This window comes from Salmo trutta, chromosome 27 (assembly GCF_901001165.1).
Source record: "Salmo trutta chromosome 27, fSalTru1.1, whole genome shotgun sequence".
Classification (NCBI taxonomy): domain Eukaryota; kingdom Metazoa; phylum Chordata; class Actinopteri; order Salmoniformes; family Salmonidae; genus Salmo; species Salmo trutta.
This window is the reverse complement of record NC_042983.1, coordinates 19792950-19816465: the sequence shown is the minus strand read 5'-3', so window position 1 is coordinate 19816465 and position 23516 is coordinate 19792950. Positions and strand designations below refer to the sequence as shown.

The 23516-nt window shown below is 41.4% G+C and overlaps 2 protein-coding genes across 4 annotated transcripts; one reads left to right on the top strand and one right to left on the bottom strand.

Annotated features, from left to right (window-relative positions):
* Positions 1-140: 140 nt before the first annotated feature.
* Positions 141-16783, bottom strand: LOC115164540 (cGMP-dependent protein kinase 1). Of its 3 annotated transcripts, none has more exons than XM_029717135.1 (20): positions 16168-16783; positions 15685-15897; positions 14101-14224; positions 13681-13847; positions 12456-12569; positions 10115-10220; positions 9877-9940; positions 9422-9499; positions 9110-9204; positions 8510-8575; positions 8180-8251; positions 7841-7937; positions 5881-6020; positions 5532-5621; positions 5229-5370; positions 3768-3931; positions 3541-3663; positions 3377-3439; positions 3217-3283; positions 141-721 (listed from the first exon to the last, which is right to left on the bottom strand). In XM_029717135.1, exons 2-20 carry the CDS (start codon positions 15872-15874, stop codon positions 623-625), a joined length of 2061 nt encoding a protein of 686 aa, XP_029572995.1. In that variant the 5' UTR covers positions 15875-15897; positions 16168-16783; the 3' UTR covers positions 141-622. The 3 variants fall into 3 exon arrangements, with proteins under 3 accessions (XP_029572995.1, XP_029572996.1, XP_029572997.1); XM_029717136.1 differs by having other exon boundaries at positions 15685-15879; XM_029717137.1 differs by lacking the exons at positions 7841-7937; positions 8180-8251; positions 8510-8575; ... (7 more) ...; positions 15685-15897; positions 16168-16783 and adding an exon at positions 6137-6241.
* Positions 16784-17982: 1199 nt separating this feature from the next.
* LOC115164539 (ubiquitin-like protein 4A-A) lies at positions 17983-20798 on the top strand. Its single transcript, XM_029717134.1, has 4 exons — positions 17983-18162; positions 18716-18821; positions 19613-19815; positions 20145-20798. The coding sequence occupies exons 1-4, from the start codon at positions 18115-18117 to the stop codon at positions 20250-20252; spliced, it is 465 nt and encodes a 154-aa protein (XP_029572994.1). The 5' UTR covers positions 17983-18114; the 3' UTR covers positions 20253-20798.
* Positions 20799-23516: the final 2718 nt, after the last annotated feature.

The following is a 23516-nucleotide window of genomic DNA, read 5'->3' as shown; positions in this document are numbered from 1 at the left end:
CGATGAGAAGGAACTGAGAGATGAGGTCTCCAGTACGTGGCATTATAGAGAGGGGCCTGAGAGATGAGGGGCCTGAGAGATGAGGTCTGCAGCTAGTCTATTGCTCTTGAAATAAATGATCATGAGAGAAAAAAAAGCTATTGAATTAGTAAAGCACTTTATATCTCAACTCAACAAATGCTGGAGGTGATAAAAAAAATATATTCATTAAAGTGCTTTAAAACACCCTATGATTTAACAACCAGTTATTGAATGCATTCACATGATAAAGCTCAGATTATTATTCGTTTGTTTACTTAATTGCAAATATTCAGATGTTTACTCAAAGGTTTATGAATTGAAAATGCCTACATAATACTTTTGGTAAAACAATAATACAAAATAAGAAATATCACATGATAATACAGGAACAGCTATCAACATTCACTTCTTTGCTAGTTCACAAAAATTTTGTAAATATGGAATTACAAAATATTCTAACCAGTTGAAATAAAAGAATGCTGAACACAATGACATTCCATTGCTCTGTCTCTTCGGTTGAATTTATTTCCAGTGCCAAAAATTATATTTTCGTATCAGATCATGTGTAGGATTCAACCCAGATCAGCATTATATTGTTCAATCAGAAATCTATGTCCCAGTCTGAGTCCTCAACAGCTGGTGAGTCCTCGAGGATGTCAGTGAAGGGGTCCAATTTGCTGTCCTCCAAGTGACTGATGAACTGGAAAAATAATATTTCTAATGGTAAAATACAATATGCAAGTATATATATATATATATATATATATATATATTTATATATAGTCAACATCTGATTATTTTAGTACCAGTCAAAAGTTTAGACACACCTACTCATTCAAGGGTTTTTCATACTTTTTACTATTTTTGACATTGTAGATTAAGAGTGAAGACATCAAAACTATGAAATAACACATATTCTTCAAAGCAGCCGCCCTTGATGACAGCTTTGCACACGCTTGGCATTCTCTCAACCAGCTTCACCTGGAATGCTTTTCCAGCAGTCTTGAAGGAGTTCCCACATATGCTGAGCACTTGTTGGCTGCTTTTCCTTCACTCTGTGGTCCAACTCATCCCAAACCATCTCAATTGGGTTGAGGTCGGGTGATTGCGGAGGCCAGGTCATCTGATGCAGCACTCCATCACTCTCCTTCTTGGTCACATAGCCCTTACACAGCCTGGAGGTGTGTTGGGTCATTGTCCTGTTGAAAAACAAATGATAGTCCCACTATTCGCAAACCAGATGGGATGGCATATTGCTGCAGAATTCTGTGGTAGCCATGCTGGTTAAGTGTGCCTTGAATTCGAAATAAATCAGACAGTGTCACCAGCAAAGCACCCCCACACCATCACACCTCCTCCACCATGCTTCACAGTGGGAACCACACATGCGGAGATCATCCGTTCACCTACTCTGCGTCTCACAAAGACACCTCGGTTGGAACCAAAAATCTCAAATATGGATTCATCAGATCAAAGGACAGATTTCCACCGGTCTAATGTGCATTGCTTGTGTTTCTTGGCCCAAGCAAGTCTCTTCTTATTGTTGGTGTCCTTTAGTAGTGGTTCCTTGCAGCAATTCCACCACGAAGGCCTGATTCACGCAGTCTCCTCTGAACAGTTGATGTTGAGATGTGTCTGTAACTTAAATTCTGTGAAGCATTTATTTGGGCAGCAATTTCTGAGGCTGGTAACTGTAATGAACTTATCCTCTGCAGCAGAGGTAACTCTGGGTCTTCCTTTCCTGTGGCGATCCTCATGAGAGCCAGTTTCATCATAGCACTTGATGGTTTTTGCAACTGCACTTGAAGAAACTTTCAAAGTTCTTGACATTTTCCGGATTGACTGACCTTCATGTCTTAAAGTAATGATGGACTGTCATTTCTCTTTGCTTATTTGAGCTGTTCTTACCATTATATGGACTTGGTCTTTTACCAAATAGGGATATCTTCTGTATAACACCCCTAGCTTGTCACAACACAACTGATTGGCTCAAACGCATTAAGGAAAGGAATTCCACAAATTAACTTTTAACAAGGCATACCTGTTAATTGAAATGCATTCCAGGTGACTACCTCATGAAGCTGGTTGAGAGAATGCCAAGAGTGTGCAAAGCTGTCATCAAGGCAAAGGGTGGCTACTTTGAAGAATCTCAAATATAAAATATTTTCATTTGTTTAACACTTTTTTGGTTACTACATGATTCCATATGTGTTATTTCATAGTTTTGATGTCTTCACTATTATTCTACAATATAAAAAATAGTAAAAATAAAGAAAAACCCTGGAATGAGTAGGTGTGTCCAAACTTTTGACTGGTGCTATATAGAGTTGAAGTCGGAAGTTTACATACACCTTAGCCAAATACATTTAAACTCAGTTTTTCACAATTCCTGACATTTAATCCTAGTAAAAATTCCCTGTCTTAGGCCAGTTAGGTCAGAATAATCTTAGAGAGAATGCTTTATTTCAGCTTTGATTTCTTTCATCACATTCCCAGTGAGTCAGAAGTTTACATACACTCAATTAGTATTTGGCAGCGTTGCCTTTAAATTGTTTAACTTGGGTCAAACGTTTTGGGTAGCCTTCCACAAGCTTCCCACAATAAGTTGGGTGAATTTTGGGCCATTCCTCCTGACAGAGCTGGTGTAACAAATGGACAATGACCCCAAGCGTACTTCCAAAGTTGTGGCAAAATGGCTATTGGACAACAAAGTCAAGGTATTGGAGTGGCCATCACAAAGCCCTGACCTCAATCCCATAGAAAAGTTGTGGGCAGAACTGAAAAAGTGTGTGCGAGCAAGGAGGCCTACAAACCTGACTCAGTTACACCAGCTCTGTCAGTAAGGAATGGACCAAAATTCACCCAACTTATTGTGGGAAGCTTGTGGAAGGTTACCCGAAACGTTTGACCCAAGTTAAATAATTTAAAGGCAATGCTACCAAATACTAATGAGTGTATGTAAACCTCTGACCCACTGGGAATGTGATGAAAGAAATAAAAGCTGAAATAAATCATTCTCTACTATTATTCTGATATTTCACATTCTTAAAATAAAGTGGTGATCCTAACTGACCTAAGACAGGGAATTTTTACTAGGATTAAATGTCAGGAATTGTGAAAAACTGAGTTTACATGTATTTGGCTAAGGTGTATGTAAACTTCCGACCTTCAACTGTAGCTCTGCCAAGTACTTACTTTCGGTATGATTGGTGGAGACAAAGTGCCTTTGCGAAGTCCTTCCCAGTTGAAACCTTCAAACCACCTGAAAGAAAGAACAAGATAACAGACTATAAGCTGCTGCTATATAGATGACATTGACACAGTCTGATGTTTTCATCTCAGCCTTTCGTCTTACTTGTGCTTCTGGATATCCTTGGCCCCGTTTCTCTGGTTCCCCAGTCTCTCTGCAGGGTTGTTCCTGAGAGACCAGGACAGAGAGTCATCGTGACACACAACTAATAGCTGAGGAAGTGTGATACAATGAATGTCTGTTTTCAGTCATTGCTTAATGTGTCACACCTGCAGAGCTTCTTGATCAGGCTTGAGGCACTCTTACTGATGGTTTTTGGGAATTCAACCAGGTCAATCCCACGGATGGTGGCTATGAAAGTCTTCATAGGATCAGGGCCACAGAATGGGAGACTGGAAAGGTAAAGATTGGGAAGAGACATCTACGAGAATGACTGACAGAGACGAGAACAAAAAACTGGAGCTCTGGAGAGAAATTAACTGTCTTATAATCGCACCTTCCACTCAGCAGTTCAAACACGAAGACGCCTAGAGACCAGAGATCTGCAGACACACTGTGCCCCTTGTTCAGGATTATCTCAGGGGCCACATAGTCAGGTGTGCCACAGAACGTCCACGTTTTCTTACCCAAGCCCACTTTCTTAGCACAACCAAACCCCACCTAGGAATAGTAGCACAGTCAAGTCATGAATATCGATGTTCAGTATCTCAATGGATCCATAACATATATTTTCCAAAGTGATATTTTCCATAGATTATTCAGACTCCTTGATTTTACCCCCATTTTGTTACGTTACAGCCTTATTCTAAAATGTATTATATTGTTTTTTTTCTTCATCAATCTACACACAATACCCCATAGTGACAAAGCAAAAACAGGTTTTTAGAATTTTTTGAAAATGTATAAAAACAAAACAAACGGAAATATGACATTTACATAAGTATTTAGACCCTTTTCTCAGTTCTTTGTTGAAGCACCTTTGGCAGTGATTACAGCCTTGTGTCTTCTTGGGTATGACGCTACAAGCTCTCCCATTATTCTCTGCATATCCTCTCAAGCTCCGTCAGGTCGGATGGGGAGTGTCGCTGCACAGCTATTTTCAGGTCTTTCCAGAGATGTTCGATCGGGTTCAAGTCCAGGCTCTGGCTGGGTCACTCAAGGACATTCAGAGACTTGTCCCAAAGCCACTCCTGCGTTGTGTTGGCTGTGTGCTTAGGGTCGTTGTCCTGTTGGAAGGTGAACCTTCACCCCAGTCTGAGGTCCTGAGCGCTATGGAGCAGGTTTTCATCAAGGATCTCTGTACTTTGCTCCGTTCATCTTTCCCTCGATCCTCACTAGTCTCCCAGTCCCTGCCGCTGAAAATCATCCCCACAGCATGATGCTGCCACCACCATGCTCCCTGTAGGGATGGTATTGGCCAGGTGATGAGCGGTGCCTGGTTTCCTCAAGATGCGACTCTTGGCATTCAGGCCAAATAGTTCAATCTTGGTTTCATTAGACCAGAGAATCTTGTTTCTCATAGTCTGAGAGTCTTTAGTTGTCTTTTGGCAAACTCCAAGTGGGCCACTCTACCATTAGGGCCTGATTAGTGGCGTGCTGCAGAGATGGTTGTCCTTCTGGAAGGTTCTCCCATCTCCACAGATGAATTCTGGAGCTCTGTCAGAGCAGGTTCTTGGTCCCTCCCTGATGGTAGAGTGGCCAGGTATTGTGTGTAGATTGATTGGGGGGGGGGCGATTTAATCAATTTTAGAATAAGGCTGTAACGTAACAAAATGTGGAAAAAGTAAAGGGGTCTGAATACTTTCCAAATGCACTGTAAATGTAACCTTTGAAAGTTCTGTATTTCTTTGTGTAACCTTGTGCAAAATTGACAATTACTATATTATATTCTAAGAATGTACCCTTCTCCATCTTGTGTGGGTTTGAAATGCAGTGAAAGGAGCTCTAGTCATGTTACCACTTTGGCATATCCACGCTGGTCCAGAACTACATTCTCAGGCTTCAGATCCCTGTATGCGATACTGTTGTGGTGCAGGAAGATAAGGGCCTCAACAACACAGGCAGTGTAAAAACGTGTGCTACTGTCATCAAACGAGCCTCTGAAATGTAGGAGCCAAAGCACAATAGTGATTAGAAAGTGAGACATACTAATATTGTGCCCTAAAAATAAGAATTCAAACACTATCAATTCAGTTATAAAATCCATACTGTAAAATATACAAAAATAACATGTAGTAGACAGTAGTGAAGTTAGCAGTACCTGTCTTTCAGTAGATTCCAGAGCTCACCACCTAGACAAGCTTCTGTCAGCATGTATAGGCACTTTGCATCTCGGAAGGTACGGTGTAACCTAGGAGTGGCAAAGAAAACACAGGTGTTGTCCAGTTGATAAGCATATAGTGAGTTAACCAATCTAAGATTAGTGCAAGGATTCAGTCCGATCGCAGGTGATTGAGTTTAAAAAAAAGAGCCGATATATGCAGCATTTATACAGTGAATGGGATCTCCGCGAACGTGGGAACATTGCCTAAGCCGCAATGCCTATAACCTGCGATAGGATTGAATCCCGGCCTAGGTATATTTGGCTGGTGGTTGGATGCACAGCACACCTGACGATGAATGGACTATGAGCTGCCATGAGGATGTGTCTTTCCCTCAGGATGCACTCCTGTTGAGCAGTGCTTAGGATCTGATGCTTCCTCAACACCCTCATGGTGAACGGGCAGTTGGTGTTGGTCTTAAGCTGTACCTAGAAGGAATGCAAAAACATCAACATGTAGGTTAATCCATTCAAAGCAACATGGAAACCAGCCAATAATGCACTGGGATTTACTGACACAGTTTCAAGCTTGACCCACTACTTACTCCCAACTTCGGCCAATTAGACCACGTCGGTATTCCTACTCCCCGCCTACAAGCAGAAACTCAAGAGGGAGCCACCAGCACAGAGAATAGTGAGGCGCTGGACAGAGGAGGCAGACTCAATGCTGCAGAATTGTTTTGAGAATAATGCTTGGAATATGTTCAAAAATTCATCCACCCAGGACTCATCCATCAACATTAATATACATCGTCAGTCACAGGCTTCATTAGGATATGTGTTGATGATGTTGTACCCACAATAATAATCCGGACATACCCCAATCAAAAACCATGGATGAACGGCGATATCCGTACAATGGTGAGAGCCCGTATTTCAGCATTCAATGTCAGCAGAACAAACCCTGATGACTCGGTTGTGCACAGCGCGTACAAGACAAGCAAGTATGAGCTCAATACATTCGGGACGCCAAACGACAATACAGACTCAAACTTGAATTGATGGTCGACAACTCAGACTCGCATCACAAATCCAGCTGTAAATCCAGCTGTACGTTGCCCACCGAAGCCTCCCTCACAGACAAGCTTAACACATTCTATGCTCGCTTCGAGGCAGACAATACCCAACCATCCAGGAATACTCTCACTGCTCCCGACCACCAAGTGATTACACTCTCTTAACACAGGGCCCCCCCAGATGTGTGTCCTCAGTCCTCTGCTGTACTCTCTGTTCACCCACGACTGCGTGGCTTTGCACTACACCAACTCCTCAAGTTTGCTGATGACACCGCGGTTATAGGCCTGATAACCAACAACGACAAGTCACCCTATGGGGTGGAGGTAAGTGAACTGGCATTATGGTGACATGACAAAGACCTCAACATCAGAAAAACAAAGGAGTTGATTGTTGACCTGATCCGCATCAACGGGATTGCAGTAGAGAGAGTCACGAGTTTTAAGTTCCTCTGCGTCCACATCACAGAGGACTTGTCATGGACCAACACCAGCACCATTCTTGTCTAGAGGGCGCAACAGAGTCTCTACTTCTTAAGGCGGCTGAAGAAATTCTCTCCAAATACTACCTCTGCACCATTGAGAGCCCCTCCTGCGGGTGATGAAGACAGCCCAGTACATCACTGGGACCGTGCTCCCACCCATCCAGGACATCTACTTGAAACGGTGCCTGAGGAAGTCACACAGCATCCTCAAGGGCCCCACAAACCCCAGCCACGAACTGTTCTCTCCCTTACCATTGGACAGACGGTATCGGAGCATGAGGTCTGATACCAACAGGTTCAGAGACAGTTTCTATCTACAAGCCATCAGACTGCTGAACAATTGAACTGGACTGACCATCTGCTCCGATTCTCTGCATCTTAGCACACAAGCCCTCAGTCATGCACACACCCAGACAAACATACACACATGCGTATACATTCATGCTACACACACACACACACACACAAGTGCTGCTAACAGACTCTTGTTATACGGCTGAGTTTATACACTGTCCCCCTTCCCCAATACACGTGTAAATATTGGACTATAAATTGTGCCTTCCTGTATAATACTTATGCTAAAATGTTTATTCTATTCTACTGCCATTTACAATATGTTTGTATTCTTATCTTTTATTTTTTTTTATTGTTGTTGCATTGTCAAGAAGGAACCTGCAAGTAAGCATTTCCTTGGATGATGTATTTCATGCATATCCCGTACATACTACTAATAAAACTTGAAACAACTCACCAGCTCTGAATGACCGGTTTCTCCCTCTCCTAGGTTACAGATGACCTGGAAATCTCTGAGAGACGCGTTGGATAGGAGAGCTGCATCTTCCTCTGACCTGCTCACATGGAAAAGATGAATTAGCCAATGCTGCTTTACTTGTTCTAAATAAAGGTTAAATCCATAAAAATGGTTCATTTGGATCAAGGCTCATTAAAATATAAACAGAGAGATAGAGAGACAAAACATGTAAGCCTTATGATAAGACATTATAAAGGTTTATACCATGCTTATAACAAGTACTAACGCAATATACCTGTTGGCTGGAAAGTGTTACCTATAGTTTCAGTTGCTACTTACTGGCCTTTGAGTTCACTGCTCTTGTGCACATTATGACTGTCCTCTACCAAACCTATGATCTTTTTGAAAGACCTGATGAAAGATGATATGGTCTCAGGTCACTTAAAACATTTTTAACAATTTTCATATCATAACAAAGTGGCTTAGAAAAACTATACTGGCATTGTGTGCTTGGGGGTCACTGTGGTGGGGCATTGTGTGCTTGGGGGTCACTGTGGTGGGGCATTGTGTGCATGTTGGAGATCTGTACTACATATTCTACAAATAAGATTGAAGCAGAATGTCCAACATTCTTAAATAATCATGCCATAGTCTAAACAAATCACTTACTCTCTATCCACAACCAGGCATGTGACATCACCAGCAGCAATTACATTCACTGTCCGCACATCCTCTCTGGAAATCGAACAAAAGGTTTGTAATTGAAAGGTTATCAAAATGGCATTGCAATAAATGACAACAGCACTGACACCATGCAGACAGAAAATGTTATCGCTCAGAATATTCTCTTGAAATCTGTGAGACCCTGTGTTGCTTTTATTACTATCATTTTCTCAAATCCATTGACCTCGATAGTTTCATTATGAATTTGCATATTGCACTAGCTCACACTGTCCTATTGATTGTAGTTGATTATGAAGGACAACATGATGAGCAAAATGCAATCAAATGGAGAGAGTATGTCTCATTCCCCAGATGATTCCGTCAATCAAACTTGGACAATGTTGGCTTAGTAATAGCTGAATTATACATACAGTATAATGTATGTATGTTCTATTACTCTGTAACTACAACTGTAGTGGTTATTGAGATTTGTGATACGAGAGAGCTAGTATGTCAATGTATATCAAGCCATGTAATGTGTACGAATGTAAGCTGCTGTATAACAGACCTTTGGATAAAAGCACATGATGTATTATTGTTTCTCACCCCCTCAGTGCTTTCTCTCCAAACCAATGGCCCTCAGAGAGAGTTGATAGGAGTACTGCCTCTTCATTGGCTGACTTGTTCTCTGTCACCTTCACCTAGGTCGGGAGGCAGATAGAGGGGGTAGAGACGGCTTATCTGTCTTGTCTCTTTCATGCCATCTTTGAAATGTGGCGATGCACGGATTAATTAGCACCATCTGTGCCAGTACAGTTGTTGTGTCAGACTAACCCCTGCAGATGCCTATTTCTGTCCTCCACTAGTTGAAGCTTGTTTATTGAGTTCAAGGTAAGGTTCAGCCATCCTCATCCTTACCTGGCCACTACTGATGATGTAGAACGTGTCCCCTGTGGCACCCTGGCGAATAATATAATCACCTTCACTGTAGCGACTCTGTTGAGACAGACAGGTGAGAGATGGTGGATAGATGGGAAAATGAGCGACGGGAGTTAGATATAAGTAACAGTATGACGGCAGGGGGAGGAGGGATATGTAGCATGTGAGATGTTGAGAATCCTGGCATGTGTACATCACCAACCAATCAACACAGATATTTTGTCTGTGTGCCAACCTGATTAGGCCACCAATGCAATGCAAATATGCCTGTAAACTGTCAACAGAGAATGCATAGCAGATGGGTAATAATTATTTGGAAGACATACAAAAATCATTAGCTAGCTAGATTCTGTTTGTGGAACATGGCTTTTCTACAGCATGTTGTGTTAGTGAATCTGAGGAGTGAATGTGTATAATAGATTCATGTTCTGTACCTCTTCCAGAATATCAGACACTTTCATGAGCACATCCTCTGGCAGCGAGCGCAGGAAGGGTACTCTGCAGCCAGACAAACACACAAACAGCAGGACGACTGACTCACAACATATTACATTTTAACAGTTCTACTATAGTGGCGTAGATTGCAGATTAGTGTCAATTCTACACAAATATGTATTTTCAATTTTACACAGATATGTATTTTCCTTGTGTAGTGATGAGGGTGGTATTGACCTGCAGAGGAGCTCTCTGAACTGGGCCAGTCTGCTGAGGCCACTCTGCACCATGATGGTCTGAAAGCTCTGCCGGTCAATAACCCACAACATGCTGTTTTTTAGGGCTGCAGAGAAAGACAGGGAATGGTAAAGAAGGTCTTCCAAATCACACAATGTCAAGAGCAGTGATAGGAAGAAACAGAAATATCTTTAGGGATGAATGTATTCTGTATTCTGTGAGTATACCGTATGTGTGTTGAGTGGAAATTTTAATTCTTACCCTTACAGTTTATGTTAGTATTATAGATACTAGTATTATAGATGTTGCATTACAATGTAAGGCTAGGGGACTTAGCAAATGTCTTCTATTTCATAACATTTTCATCTCTATAAATAGATGTCAAGGCCGGGTTTGCAAACAAGGCTCTACACACAATTTACTCCTAAAAACACAGTTACATAACACTGTTATAAATGTTTCCTGTACTCTTAAAAGGAATGTCTGAGTGTTTGTGATCCTTTCTTTGAAAGTGTTGTGGATAAAAGAATAAGGAGGACAGATTATAGATTACATTCCCCACGCAGCCTCTCTTCCTTTGTCTGTTCTGTGGGCAGACAGTAATGGAACTCTGATAGAGATGTTGTAAATTAATAATGATTCAGATGAATTGATTCAGCAGGGCTTTGTGCGAACAGGAGCCTCTGTCCTGTACTGGTCGTACAACTCCCATTCTTCTAGTCCTTCCCCTCCCAATCATGCCATTATTTAAGTTGGTAATGAAAGCACGGTGGGAAATCAACATGCCATTGTTATCTTTATATGGTACGTATTGTAGCGAACGGCAGGGAAGTGAACCCAGGTCGCTGGCCTACGCATTGCGCCAATAGGGTTAACCCACTTGGTGGGAATTCTAACGTGGTTCATATAGCAAGGATCACTACACTGCTGACTTCGAATGGGAAGGCATGTCCCCGTGCTTCATCACTACTGCAGCCCCCTCACACGTCTGGCCATGCGTTCCCATGGTCTCGACGACTGCCATCCCACTTCTGACACCAATGTACTGAACGGTAGGGCAGCTAGGCAGGGAAGAGAACCCAGGTCACTGATGTGAAAAGGCAAACACCCTATCATGCCAATAGGGTTAACCCACTTGGTGGGAATTGTGACGTGTATATTTGAGTCTAAAATATGAATGTCAGATATTAGTCTAACCCTTTTAAATGTCATACTCTTTGCCATTTTCTGGGAAGAACAACCTGTGTGACCATGAATGTCAAATCAGGGAACACATTTTTTTACCTAAACCTCTTACTGTTAGAGTGATTTTAGACTACAGGATAGAAAGCTTTATTGATGTTCTTTGATGGCAAAAATGGGAAAGTAATTTCAGGTCAGCCAGGAGAACCAGGGAATGGGTTGGGAAGAGTGCATACAGAAGAAAGAGAAAAGGCAAGGAACATAAATTGAAATGTTGCTGTGAGAACAGATAGGGAGAGGGAGATTGACTGAAAGATAAATGTACTATACAATTAAACAGGAAACCGGCAATGCACTGAAAGAGAAAATGGACATGGTGGCACAGTGGAAAAGAGGACAGGAGGATGACAAAGGAAACACTATAAGAGGGGGAGAAATGAACAGATTTTTTTCATTTGCACTGATTCTGTCCATTCCATCAACCTATTTCTTTGTGAAAGCAGGTCAGATGTGAGCAGCAGTGGCTGCGTTTCCCAGTGGGCTATGGGCACAGACAGTGTAGAGAGACGATAGCACACATTTCATTTTCCATTGAGAAAATCAAGTGCAAGTCACTGAGCAATAATAGGTCTTGTTGAGAGGATATTTGGTCAGTCATGAGGAAAAGTGCAGTGAAATCAATAAAGAGAAAATGTGTAACCAAATAAAATGTGTTGTTTTGATATATCATTATACATATGTGCGTATGTTAATTTCCATTTCCAAGTAAACGATATAAATAGCAGGAGAACTGAGAAAGGAGATGAGTTAGGCAGTCAGGTCATTTATGAGCCAAAGATGTGTTTTCTTATTCCACACATCTCAGAGGAGAGGAGTGTTTGAAGCTGTGATGTAGTGTTTGAAAAAGTTATTTTGATTTGAAATTCTACAGAACTTCCCAATCTGACACCAAATCTACTCAGCTGTGATGAATAGGCTGGTCTGTGATGGTGATGCTCTCCTGAACACATTTTTTTTTAGACCAATGAAAAATCAATCCAAGCACAGCAAAATTGTGAAAGGATTTCAAGTCAACATGTTTTGCATTCACTTCAGCTGTTGTTACAAAAAGAATAGAACAACCACACTACACAGCACTCCATGCACAACGCTCCAGTACCTGATATAGTGTAGGTGTAGGTGCAGCTGTACAGGAGTGCCAATTCTCCAAACACTTTTCCTGGTTCAATTGTGAGAAGCTTATTGGCATCCTTGGTCATCTCCATCTTCCCCTCTGTTAAATGCCCATTTAAACACAAATACACAATGCAGCAAATACAGAATATATCGTTATCAACAGATTACAAATGCTTAAAATCAAAGTGCACCAGTGATGTTGCAGCAATATGTGGCGTCCTTATGTTTAAGTATGCATGTATGTGTTTACCTTTGTGCATGTTTATGTTTGCATGTGTGTGTTTATGGCATTGGCATGTGCGTGTTAGACTATGTGTGTGTATGACAGTGCAGTTGCTGTTTGATCTCCTTCAGAGGAGGATGGTAAAGGACGGTGATGGCAGTCTGAGGCGTCCATAGAAACAGCAGGGTGGCAGCTGAGGAGGTGTGACCACACGTTAGCTCAGCCCCCCTCACCCAGCTCCCAGCTGCAGCTGCTGACAGGGAGTGTGACTTACACAATCAGATGAACGCAGCTGTCTGAGATATGCCATGTGTCAGGTAGAGACACTTTCATCTACAACAGCACAGCAGAAACAGAAACAGTCTAGGGCTCAGGTAACAAGAAAAGCAAATTGGACAACCATGCCCGATTGCCTGTCACATCAGATATGAGGGCAGCAGGAGAAATGCCTGAGCTCCAGCATCAATGAGCATTGCAAACCAGGGCCGATCATGAATGGGCCTCTTGCCCTGTCCCTGTCTGACATTAAACATTTTGTATGCCGCTTATCATGCACAACACCATCTCTCCCTCTCTCTTTCCAGAAACAGGTCATTCTAACATTCCCCCTCATTGCGCCAGACGGCACTAACAGAGGAGCATACCAACTCAACTTGAGCCAGAGGGAGGAGGAAATGAGGAGGGGGGAGATGTGTACTTGAGTAACATTTACTGGGCACATCTCTGAGTAAACTTAAAAAACGAACAATCAACATACATGAAAGACCAAGAAGTGCCTGCTCTTAGATTGTGGAACCAAGTGCTCAAAGAATCATTCACCAAAACACCTTGAGCAATTACTATACCTTGGGGACTTTGGGAATACTTAAGTCCTCTTTTTGAGAGTGGGGCTATGCATGGCAATTCAAGAAGACCTTGAAGTGACTGTATTGCCAATCCACACTATACTCACCACTTTTAAACCACTGTTGATTTAACTTGTTACCTTCTAGAACATAGGCAAGAGTTCCACTGTCTCCCTCTTGAATGACGCAGCAGCCTTGGTTGACCGTGGTGGGGTACATACAGTCCATTATAGCCAGGATTTGCCCACTTTCCAGGTTCTTTAGAAAGTCATTCTCTAAAAAGGAGGTTTGAATCAGCTCCTGTGACCTGAAGGAGTAAAGAGTGTGTGAGGCAATCAATAAGTAATTTCACTGTGGCTAGTGTTTGACAACAAAGGCTCTAAAGCCTTGAGCCAAGTTTCATACAGTGTGTATAAATCAATGAAAATCCTTATTGACGTTTGTGTCTGTGCAGGTACCACTTGATCAGCCTTAAGGGCCTTTAGGAGCACATTTCTCAAGTGGAACAGTTAAAAGGGAATGTTGCCAAGGCTAACGGTGTCTTTAGTGTGTTCTCTCACTGATGGCTTTTGTTGTAGCTTTTCAGGGTGGCCAAAGCAAGTTGCCTTGGATCCTGAGTGAGGGGCTTTGACAATATGGTCTTTCTTCTGGTTCTCTGGATCTCTTCACACTGTGCAGAATTCCCTGAAACAAGCAAATATATATATTTCTCTGCTCACTTTCTTTGTGCAACATATAAGGAGCACAATTTAAGTCTAAAAACAGCAAATAGCCAAATGAAGTGTATTTGCAGGTAGCCTAGTGGTTAGAGCGTTGCTGGATCGAATCCCCGAGCTGGCAAGGTAAAAGTCTGTCGTTCTGCTCCTGAACAAGACAGTTAACCCACTATTCCCCATATAGGCCGTCATTGTAAATAAGAATTTGTTCTTAACTGACTTGCCTAGTTAAATAAAGAAAAAATTTAAAAAATCATCATATTCAGACACTCAATACAATGTATCCTGTGTCGGCACATATAGAAATACAGCGCCTTCAGAAAGTATTCATACCCCTTGACTTATTTTCTCACCCATCTACACACAATACCCCATAATGACAACCTGAAAACATTTTTGCAAATGTATTGAAAATGAAATATCTAATTTACATAAGAATTCACACGCCTGAGTCAATACATGCGAAAATCACTTTTGGCAGCGATTACAGCTGTGCGTCTTTCTGGGTAAGTGCTTTGCACAGCTGGATTGTACAATATTTGCACATTATTATTTGTTTTATTCTTCAAGCTATGTCAAGTTGGTTGTTCATCATTACTAGACAACTATTTTAAGTCTTAGATTTTCCCCAAACATAATGCTTTGTATTTAGGACATAAAGTTAATTTCTTTGCCAATTTTTTTGTCGTTTTACTTAAGTTCTGTACAGGCTTTCTTCTTTTGAGTAACTACAATATTGTTGATCCATTCTCAGTTTTCTCCTATCACAGCCATTAAACTCTGTAACAGTTTTAAAGTCACCATTGGCCTCATGGTGAAATCCCTGATCGTTTTCCTTCGTCTCCGGCAACTGAGTTAGGAAGGATGCCTGTATCTTTGTAGTGACTGGGTGTATTGATAGACCATCCAAAGTGTAGTGAATAACTTCACCATGCTCAAAGGGACATTCAATGCCTGTTTTTTTTATACACATCTACCAATAGGTGCCCTTCTTTGTGAGGCATCGGAAAACCTCCCAGGTCTTTGTGGTTGAATCGTATGTGTGGAGTACAGAGATGAGGTAGTCATTCAAAAACCATGTTAAACACTATTATTGCACACAGAGTGAGTCCATGCAACTTATGATGTGACTTGTTGAGCACAGTTCTACTCCTGAACTTATTTAGGCTTCCCATAACAAAGGGGTTGGTTACTTATTGACTCAAGACATTTCAGCTTTTCATTTTTAATTAATCTGTATAAGTAGTCCTGTGACACAAAATCTCAAATTCATCCATTTTTATTTCAGACTGTAACACAACAAAATGTGGAAAAAGTAAAGGGTGTGAATACTTTCTGAAGGCACTGTACGTGATAAATAAGATGTATAAGAGCATAAAAGAAAAACTTTGCCTGAAAAGTGGATATACTTTTTGCATAATGTTTTACCTTCAATAGCTCCAGAAGTCTCTGGGGGTGTGATGGTTGCCCTGTAGCGGTCCAGTTCACCCTGCAGCCTCCGAATCAAGTCGTCCTTGGCATCCAACTCCAGCTCCAGCTCATCAATGAGTGTATCCCTCTGGCGAAGCTCCTCAATCTTCAGTTGCAGGGCAAACTGCAGGTCTCGAAGTGTGCCCATTGCCTCTGTAGAGCGGAGCAGAGCTGATCGGCAAGGGAATTATGAGAGACTTAAGAGTGTGTGTTACATTGTACATTTTTTATTTGTTGCATTTCAGAACATTCTAATTAGACTGTCTTAGATTGAAAAGATATCTCAAAAACGAATTTCTTACTAAGGATGCAGTTGATTAAATAATAGGCATAGTACGCAACAAAATATGTCACATTTTTAAGAGTATACATGTATTCAGTTATGCAACTTTAACTTCACATAGCAAAACAAAAAAATAATCACTAAGTAAAATAACTTACCTTCCTGTCTAAGCAGATGGACATCAGCAAGAAAGTCTGAGGATCGAGTGCCTGCAGTATAGTCTATCTTTTAGTTTTAATGAATTGAATCACATCTGTCGCTGACTTTTCGATTCTGTTTTCGCTCGATTTAAAAGAATGGACAGGTGCAGCACAGACACTTGCAATACTGTCAGTGGAGATTGGATATGTGTAGCTACAGAAAGACTATGGATAGATGACGCCTGAACGCTCTCGCCAGTAGGCTACTCTTGGCTCTCAGATTCCCTGTTCTCTCGCGTCGCCCAACATTGCTCTCGTACCTAATTGGGACACGGGACACGGGACTCACTCCTTTCAGAGTGTTTTTCGTAACTAATTAGCCTACATGACTCGCTCAATAGTAAGGGGGTGTTTGTTCTCCAAAGTTTCTTGTAGGTAAAATCGTGGATGTCATCATATTACAAATTGGCATCGTGGTACACATAGCCCTATTGCATAAAGGCTATATCTAAGGATTTTTTTTCAGAATTTGATGAGCAGGTTCAACATTTCTAATAACCTAATGTTATAAAGAAATACTATTACATCAAATCAAATCAAATTTATTTATATAGCCCTTCTTACATCAGCTGATGCCACAAAGTGCTGTACAGAAACTCAGCCTAAAACCCCAAACAGCAAGCAATGCAGGTGTAGAAGCACGGTGGCTAGGAAAAACTCCCTTGAAAGGCCAAAACCTAGGAAGAAACCTAGAGAGGAACCAGGCTATGAGGGGTGGCCAGTCCTCTTCTGGCTGTGCCGGGTGGAGATTATAACAGAACATGGCCAAGATGTTCAAATGTTCATAAATGACCAGCATGGTCAAATAATAATAATCACAGTCGTTGTCGAGGGTGCACCAGGTCAGCACCTCAGGAGTAAATGTCAGTTGGCTTTTCATAGCCGATCATTGAGAGTATCTCTACCGCTCCTGCTGTCTCTAGAGAGTTGAAAACAGCAGGTCTGGGACAGGTAGCACGTCCGGTGAACAGATCAGGGTTCCATAGCCACAGGCAGAACAGTTGAAACTGGAGCAGCAGCACAGCCAGTCATCATGCCAGGTAGTCCTGAGGCATGGTCCCAGGGCTCAGGTCCTCCGAGAGAGAGAGAGAAAGAAAGAAAGAACGAGAGAAAGAGAGAATTAGAGAGAGCATACTTAAATTCATACAGGACACCGGATAAGACATGAGAAATACTCCAGATATAACAGACTGACCCTAGCCCCCCGACACATAAACTACTGCAGCATAAATACTGGAGGCTGAGACAGGAGGGGTCAGGAGACACTGTGGCCCCATCCGATGGTTCCCCCGGACAGGGCCAAACAGGCAGGATATAACCCCACCCACATTGCCAAAGCACAGCCCCCACACCACTAGAGGGATATCTTCAGCCACCAACTTACCATCCTGAGACAAGGCTGAGTATAGCCCACAAAGATCTTCCTCCTAGGGACGGCATGGAAGAGCACCAGTAAGCCAGTGACTCAGCCCCTGTAATAGGGTTATAGTCAGAGAATCCCAGTGGAGAGAGGGGAACCGGCCAGGCAGAGACAGCAAGGGCGGTTTGTTGCTCCAGTTTGTGTAATGCTCTCGATAACATAAATAAATTCTATTACATTTGTGTAATGCTCTCGATAACAAAATTATCATGATGACATTTTTTAAAACAATTGTAATATCATCATGCACAAATTATCCTTGCACCAATAGTTCCATCTATGAATTTGAGAGTAACATTTCTCCAGCCCCATAAGTGACCGGTCGAATATACTCCACACAATAGGGGGCAGCACGCACATATTGAGTAATAAAAGCAGTAGGGAAGTAACTAGAACATGGATTCTTGATAAGGTTCGGCCTGTTTGAAGAAACAACAAAACTGATATAATAACGTCGAATCGTTCTTAATTACACAGTCAATACAATGATTATAACTGTAAAACCACTTCAAGGAAAGGAGTGCAACGTACAGGTAAGCAGAGCAAAAGTCAGCCCAGAGCCGGTGGCTATGTTTGGCTAGCAGCTAAGCTAGCCAGCTGCAAATGTTGTTTTCCTGCATCACGGGCTTCAGTACAGGTTACAGTTAGGAAACTAGCTAGTTAGCATTTTTAAAGAAATATGTTTTAAAAAAATTGTATGTAGCTAGCTAACGTTAGCTACGAAGTGTCTTGATAGATATGCTGTTCACAGCAGGGCTGTAACTTAATGAAATGATAGCTAGCTGGCTACAAATGCAGTGTCAGCTAGCTAACTAGTTACTGTAGCGTTCTTGTTCGTACTAGTAGTGAAGATGGCTAGCTAACGTTGTCGTTCTGGTTCAGGGCGTTAGTGCGCGTTCCTCTCCTTGCTTGCTAGTGAAGAAAATGTGCCTGAGCAGACAGGTCAGCAGCTCTGCAATTGTGTGAGCATTGCTTTTGTCTCTCGGGCATACCAGGAAGACTTGTTCAATTATATAAATTGTGTAATAGCTCATCAATATAGTCACGAATATTACATGTCAGTTGTTTAATCTGTCACAATTTCAGGTCACAGAAGATGAAAAAGTATCCACTGTGAAAGAACTGGTGTCTGAACGTCTGAATATACCTGCAAATCAGCAGCGATTGCTTTACAAAGGGAAAGCCCTTGCAGGTACCTACACCAACTAACTTTACTGTAGCTAGTAGTTAACGGAAAAGTCCATTTACCTAGACTCTGCCATATGACAATCATACACAGCTGGGGTGTTGTAGACAACTGTGTATGATGATGTCAAGTCACTGAATCTACCAAGCTACACATTGATCTGTTTGAATACATGTTTGAATACTCTTTGTAACATCCATACCTGTACATACATTGAGTATAGCAAACATTAGGAACACCTTCCAAATATTGAGTTGCACGCCCCACTTTTTCCCTCAGAACAGCCTCAATTCGTCAGGGCGTGGACTTGACAAGGTGTCGAAAGCGTCCACAGGGATGCTGGCCCATGTTGACGCCAATGCTTCCCACAGTTGTGTGAAATTGGATGGATGTCCATTGGGTGGTGGACCATTCTTGGTACATGCAGGAAAATGTTGTGTGAAAAATCCAGCAGCAAGCCACCCTTTGCCTTGATGACAACCAGTTCTTGACACAAACCATCTGCACCATTACACCTACTACCAAACCCTGTTCAAAGGCACTTAAGTAATTGGTCTTGCCCATTCACCCTCTGAATGCCACACATACACAATCCATGTCTCAAGGCTTAAAAATTATTTAACCTGTCTCCTCCCCTTCATCTACACTGATTTGAAGTGGATTTAACAAGTGACATGAATAAGGGATCATAACTTTCACCTGGTCAGTCTGTCATGGAAAGAGCAGGTATTCTTAATATTTTGTGTACTCAATGTATATTACAAAGCTATACACATCTTTGTCAATTTTCCTTTCAGATGAACACCGATTGAGTGATTATTCCATTGGGCCAGAGGCCAAGTTAAATTTGGTGGTTCGTCCTGCGGGGGAGAGGAGTGGTGTGGCTGGGATGGCTAGCAGTAGCAGTGCTGTCAGTGGGGTGTGGCAGACTCTGTCCACTGTCCTGGCGAAGCATTTCAGCCCTGCAGATGCAGCTAAAGTGCAAGAACAGCTTGTCAAGGTACAGTATTTCCATTAACAAGAGAGGGCAGCTGTTGGTCCATAACCATAGGTCTTATCATGCTCACCAACAAAAACAAAACACTCAGGAAATGCGTTATTCTGATTTCGGAGTATATAAGCTGCTTTGCATGCACACCCATTGAATGCTCTGTTTCTACGCTACAATAATTACCAATGAACTGTTTAAAAACATCCCTCTGTACTTTCGCTGAAGTACATCATTCACTGAATGTTCTCACCTGAGACTCTGTAGTTACAACTACTTTTGTACTGTATTAATTATTTTATATTTCTCTAGCTATTGATTAACACTGCTTTCTCTTTAAGGATTATGAACGTTCACTTCGGCAACTCAGCCTGGATGACATTGAACGCCTGGCCGGGCGACTGCTTCACCCAGACAGTGAGGGCATGGACACATCGTACATGGATTGAGGGCCTACCTATCTGACATGACAGTATTCTGGTGATTCCCAGAGGAGCGGTGGGTCAATTTTGACAGATTATGGCAGGGGAGCTGCAGTGTAAATTGACTTCATGCTGAGAATCCCCAGTGTCAGCCTGATAAAGGTTTAATTGTACAGGGATAAAATGAACTGTTGACTATAGTCTTATAGCAAAGCTTCAAGATTACAGCCTGGCTTAATGATTATTTTCTTTGTTTTCTTCAGTCATTCCAGTTCAATTAATAGGATATTTTCACTTGATCAAATCAAGACTGAAATGAGAGCCAATCCCTTTTGACTGTTGGTCTAAAGTTATCTGTGGCTGCTCCATCACGCTACAAGAGGACACTGAGTAATTATGGAAGTTCTTATTTATAAGCAATGTGTTGGAAATGAATGATGGTATGTTTTCTGTAAACTATCTGTAAGAAGGTGAGTGGTGCCTGTCTGTTTAGCTATTTGCAGCCATTGTATGATTTGTAAATATTGTGTTTATACAAGCATTAAAAAATAAAGTTACTGTTTTTCCCTAAATTCTAAATACAGTACAACTCAATAGGCCTAGCCCTAGTATGAAAGAAAGCACAATCTACCTCAAATAGTATTGTCATAATTGCACCTTTTTATTCAACTTTGTCAGGAAGTTATTTAACAATTTATATTAAATATATAGGGGTATTTAACTTCTACCTACTTGGTTAAAAAAATATCAAAACATAAGGTATGTGTGTAAGAGAGACGTTCTGCCTCATCTATGGTAGCAGGGTGCACATTGGCCTGCATATTGAACATTCTTAGCTGGGAAAAGCTATTTCAACTCGCATCTAACAAGATGTCCAGTTTTGTATAATCAATGTGACTTGATAACAGGAATTTGCCTCTGACTGCATTGTCCATATTTGAGAGATACAGCACAAATTGCTGATCATAATGGATTTCCTAGTGAGAGTTGTCTCCTCTCTCCCACCACCTACTGTCACACTTGAGTCCCATTTCTACACTCAAATCAGCAGTTAAAAACTCTTCCAATTCTTCTCTATTGTTCATGCAATTATGCTGTACGTAAGTATTAACCTCCTTAAATAGTAAATACAATAGTAGTGCAGATAAGTGAGAATGACAATGTGACACCAAGTTCTTTAAAGAGGAAGAATGGTAGTTATGGCTGCCATGACAAACACAGTGAGCTAGCACAGAAAACACAACCAAAATGGAAGGCACGTTAATAAGGGAGAATCTGCATTGGATGTCTCCCCGACATAACATATGTTATGGGATGGCTGATGAGTATCATATACAAAGCCAGTTGTCTTGGTGAAAAGACTGAAATTGATGTTCGTGTCACATGGGGGGGGGGGGGACAACTTAAAAGAGAAAAACGGAGATTTGCATTTTTCATCTGATATCTCACGTATGGGAAGACATAAAATGGTAGGAATGTACATGTTCGTAGTCCCACCCCCCTCAATCAAACATCATTGTGTATATTCATCCTTTTTCCTCCCTTCAGCAGCTGCAGCCATCACTGGAGGAGGCTGGTGTGTCATCCCTCAGTCTGATCTGGGAAATCATAAGTCTCTACTTCTGATTCCTAGAAATGGAGAAAAAAAAGCTTTGTGAATGCATGTTTGTATCTGTATCAATCAATTGTTCTTCGAGTGTGAAAGTTGTCATCAGTTTAACATTTAAATTCAATCAGCATATGGTTACCTGTTTGAGAGCATTTAGGCAAATAGTCTGGAAGGCTTGATCAACATTGGCCTCCTTCGGACTTGTCTCGAAGGAGGTATACTGATCTTACTTGTACACCATGCCTGGGCTCGATTGGTTATCACCTGGTCAGTAATAACTTTATTTACAAATGACATTTCACACAGCAAACCAAAAACTGAGGTAACTGCAGCATGGCACAACTTCACATAATTCACACATCTGGGCAAATGCACAGACCTGGCTGTTCTCCAAGTCAATTTTGTTGCCGAGCACAACAAAGGGGAAGATCTCTGCGTCACGAGGGCTCACTTGAATCAGGAACTCATCTCGCCAGCTTTCAAGAGTTTTGAAGGTGTTGGGAGCGGTAATATCGTACACAAGGACACAACAGTTTGCACCTCGATAGAAAGCAACACCCAACGACTGGAATTTCTCCTGCCCTGCAGTGTCCCAGATCTAGTAAAAAAAGGGTGAAATTCGCAACAACTGTAAACTCACCACTACATGCACCTCAAGACAACCAAAGGGACCATGTTACATAATAGAGAAAGGAATGACTTAGGCTGTGTTTACACAAACAGCCCAATTTGAACCTTTTGCCCAATTATTGTTCTTTGGACTTATCAGTTCAGATCTCTTGGCAATAATTGGGCAAATGGATCAGAATTGGGCTGCCTGTGTAAGTCTAAAAGGTTTAGTTGTAGGGTTGTTCCATTTGATTTCAATCCCTTTTTAACCGCACCTCTTTGATTTGAATGAAACTTTCCATAAATGGTAGAAGTGGTCAGAAAGTAACTTTTTGGACCTGAATGCCAAAACATTTAGTAGATAGATGTGCTCAAAGTTGACCCGTTTTAGATACCCCACCAATGACATATCTATTCCTTCATCACTGGAAAATATAAACTGTTGAGTTTGATATAATTTAAAAGCTTACAATCAGGGTTGTCAAACTATTCTATAATTTCCCCAAAATGTGTCTAAAAAACGCGTAAGTTTTCATTTCTGTATATATTTTAGCTTAAACCCAATTTTACATCATCTGAGGTGTTTGTGTTGTGCCCGCCATTGATTGACACACAGCATGTGGGTGTCATGTTTTGGCTGATAAATGTACTGAAATGGGAATAAAATTTACAAGGTAGCGCAAACATGTTTGGAGGTCCACACAGAACATTTTCACTCGAATGGGAATATTAGTAGTTTTAAATTATACTGTCAATCTTACAAAGAAAACCTTTTGAAATAATAAATAAATAATCAAATATACATTCACATTTCCAATTGTGGGTTGACTGGCAGCCATCGTTATGGTAGTAATTGGAAGTGAAAATGTAAATGATGTAGCAGCTAAATTGCAATGGTCTGAAGGGATATGTACAGTCTATGATTGAAATGAGACCCACACTGTATTCAAGAGTATGCTGTCTCTCAACCGATGGCGGGCACAACACAAACACCTCAGGTTATGTCAAATAGGGTCTAAGCTACAACATATGCAAAAGCATTCACATTTTTAGATAGACGTTAAAGGTAAAAT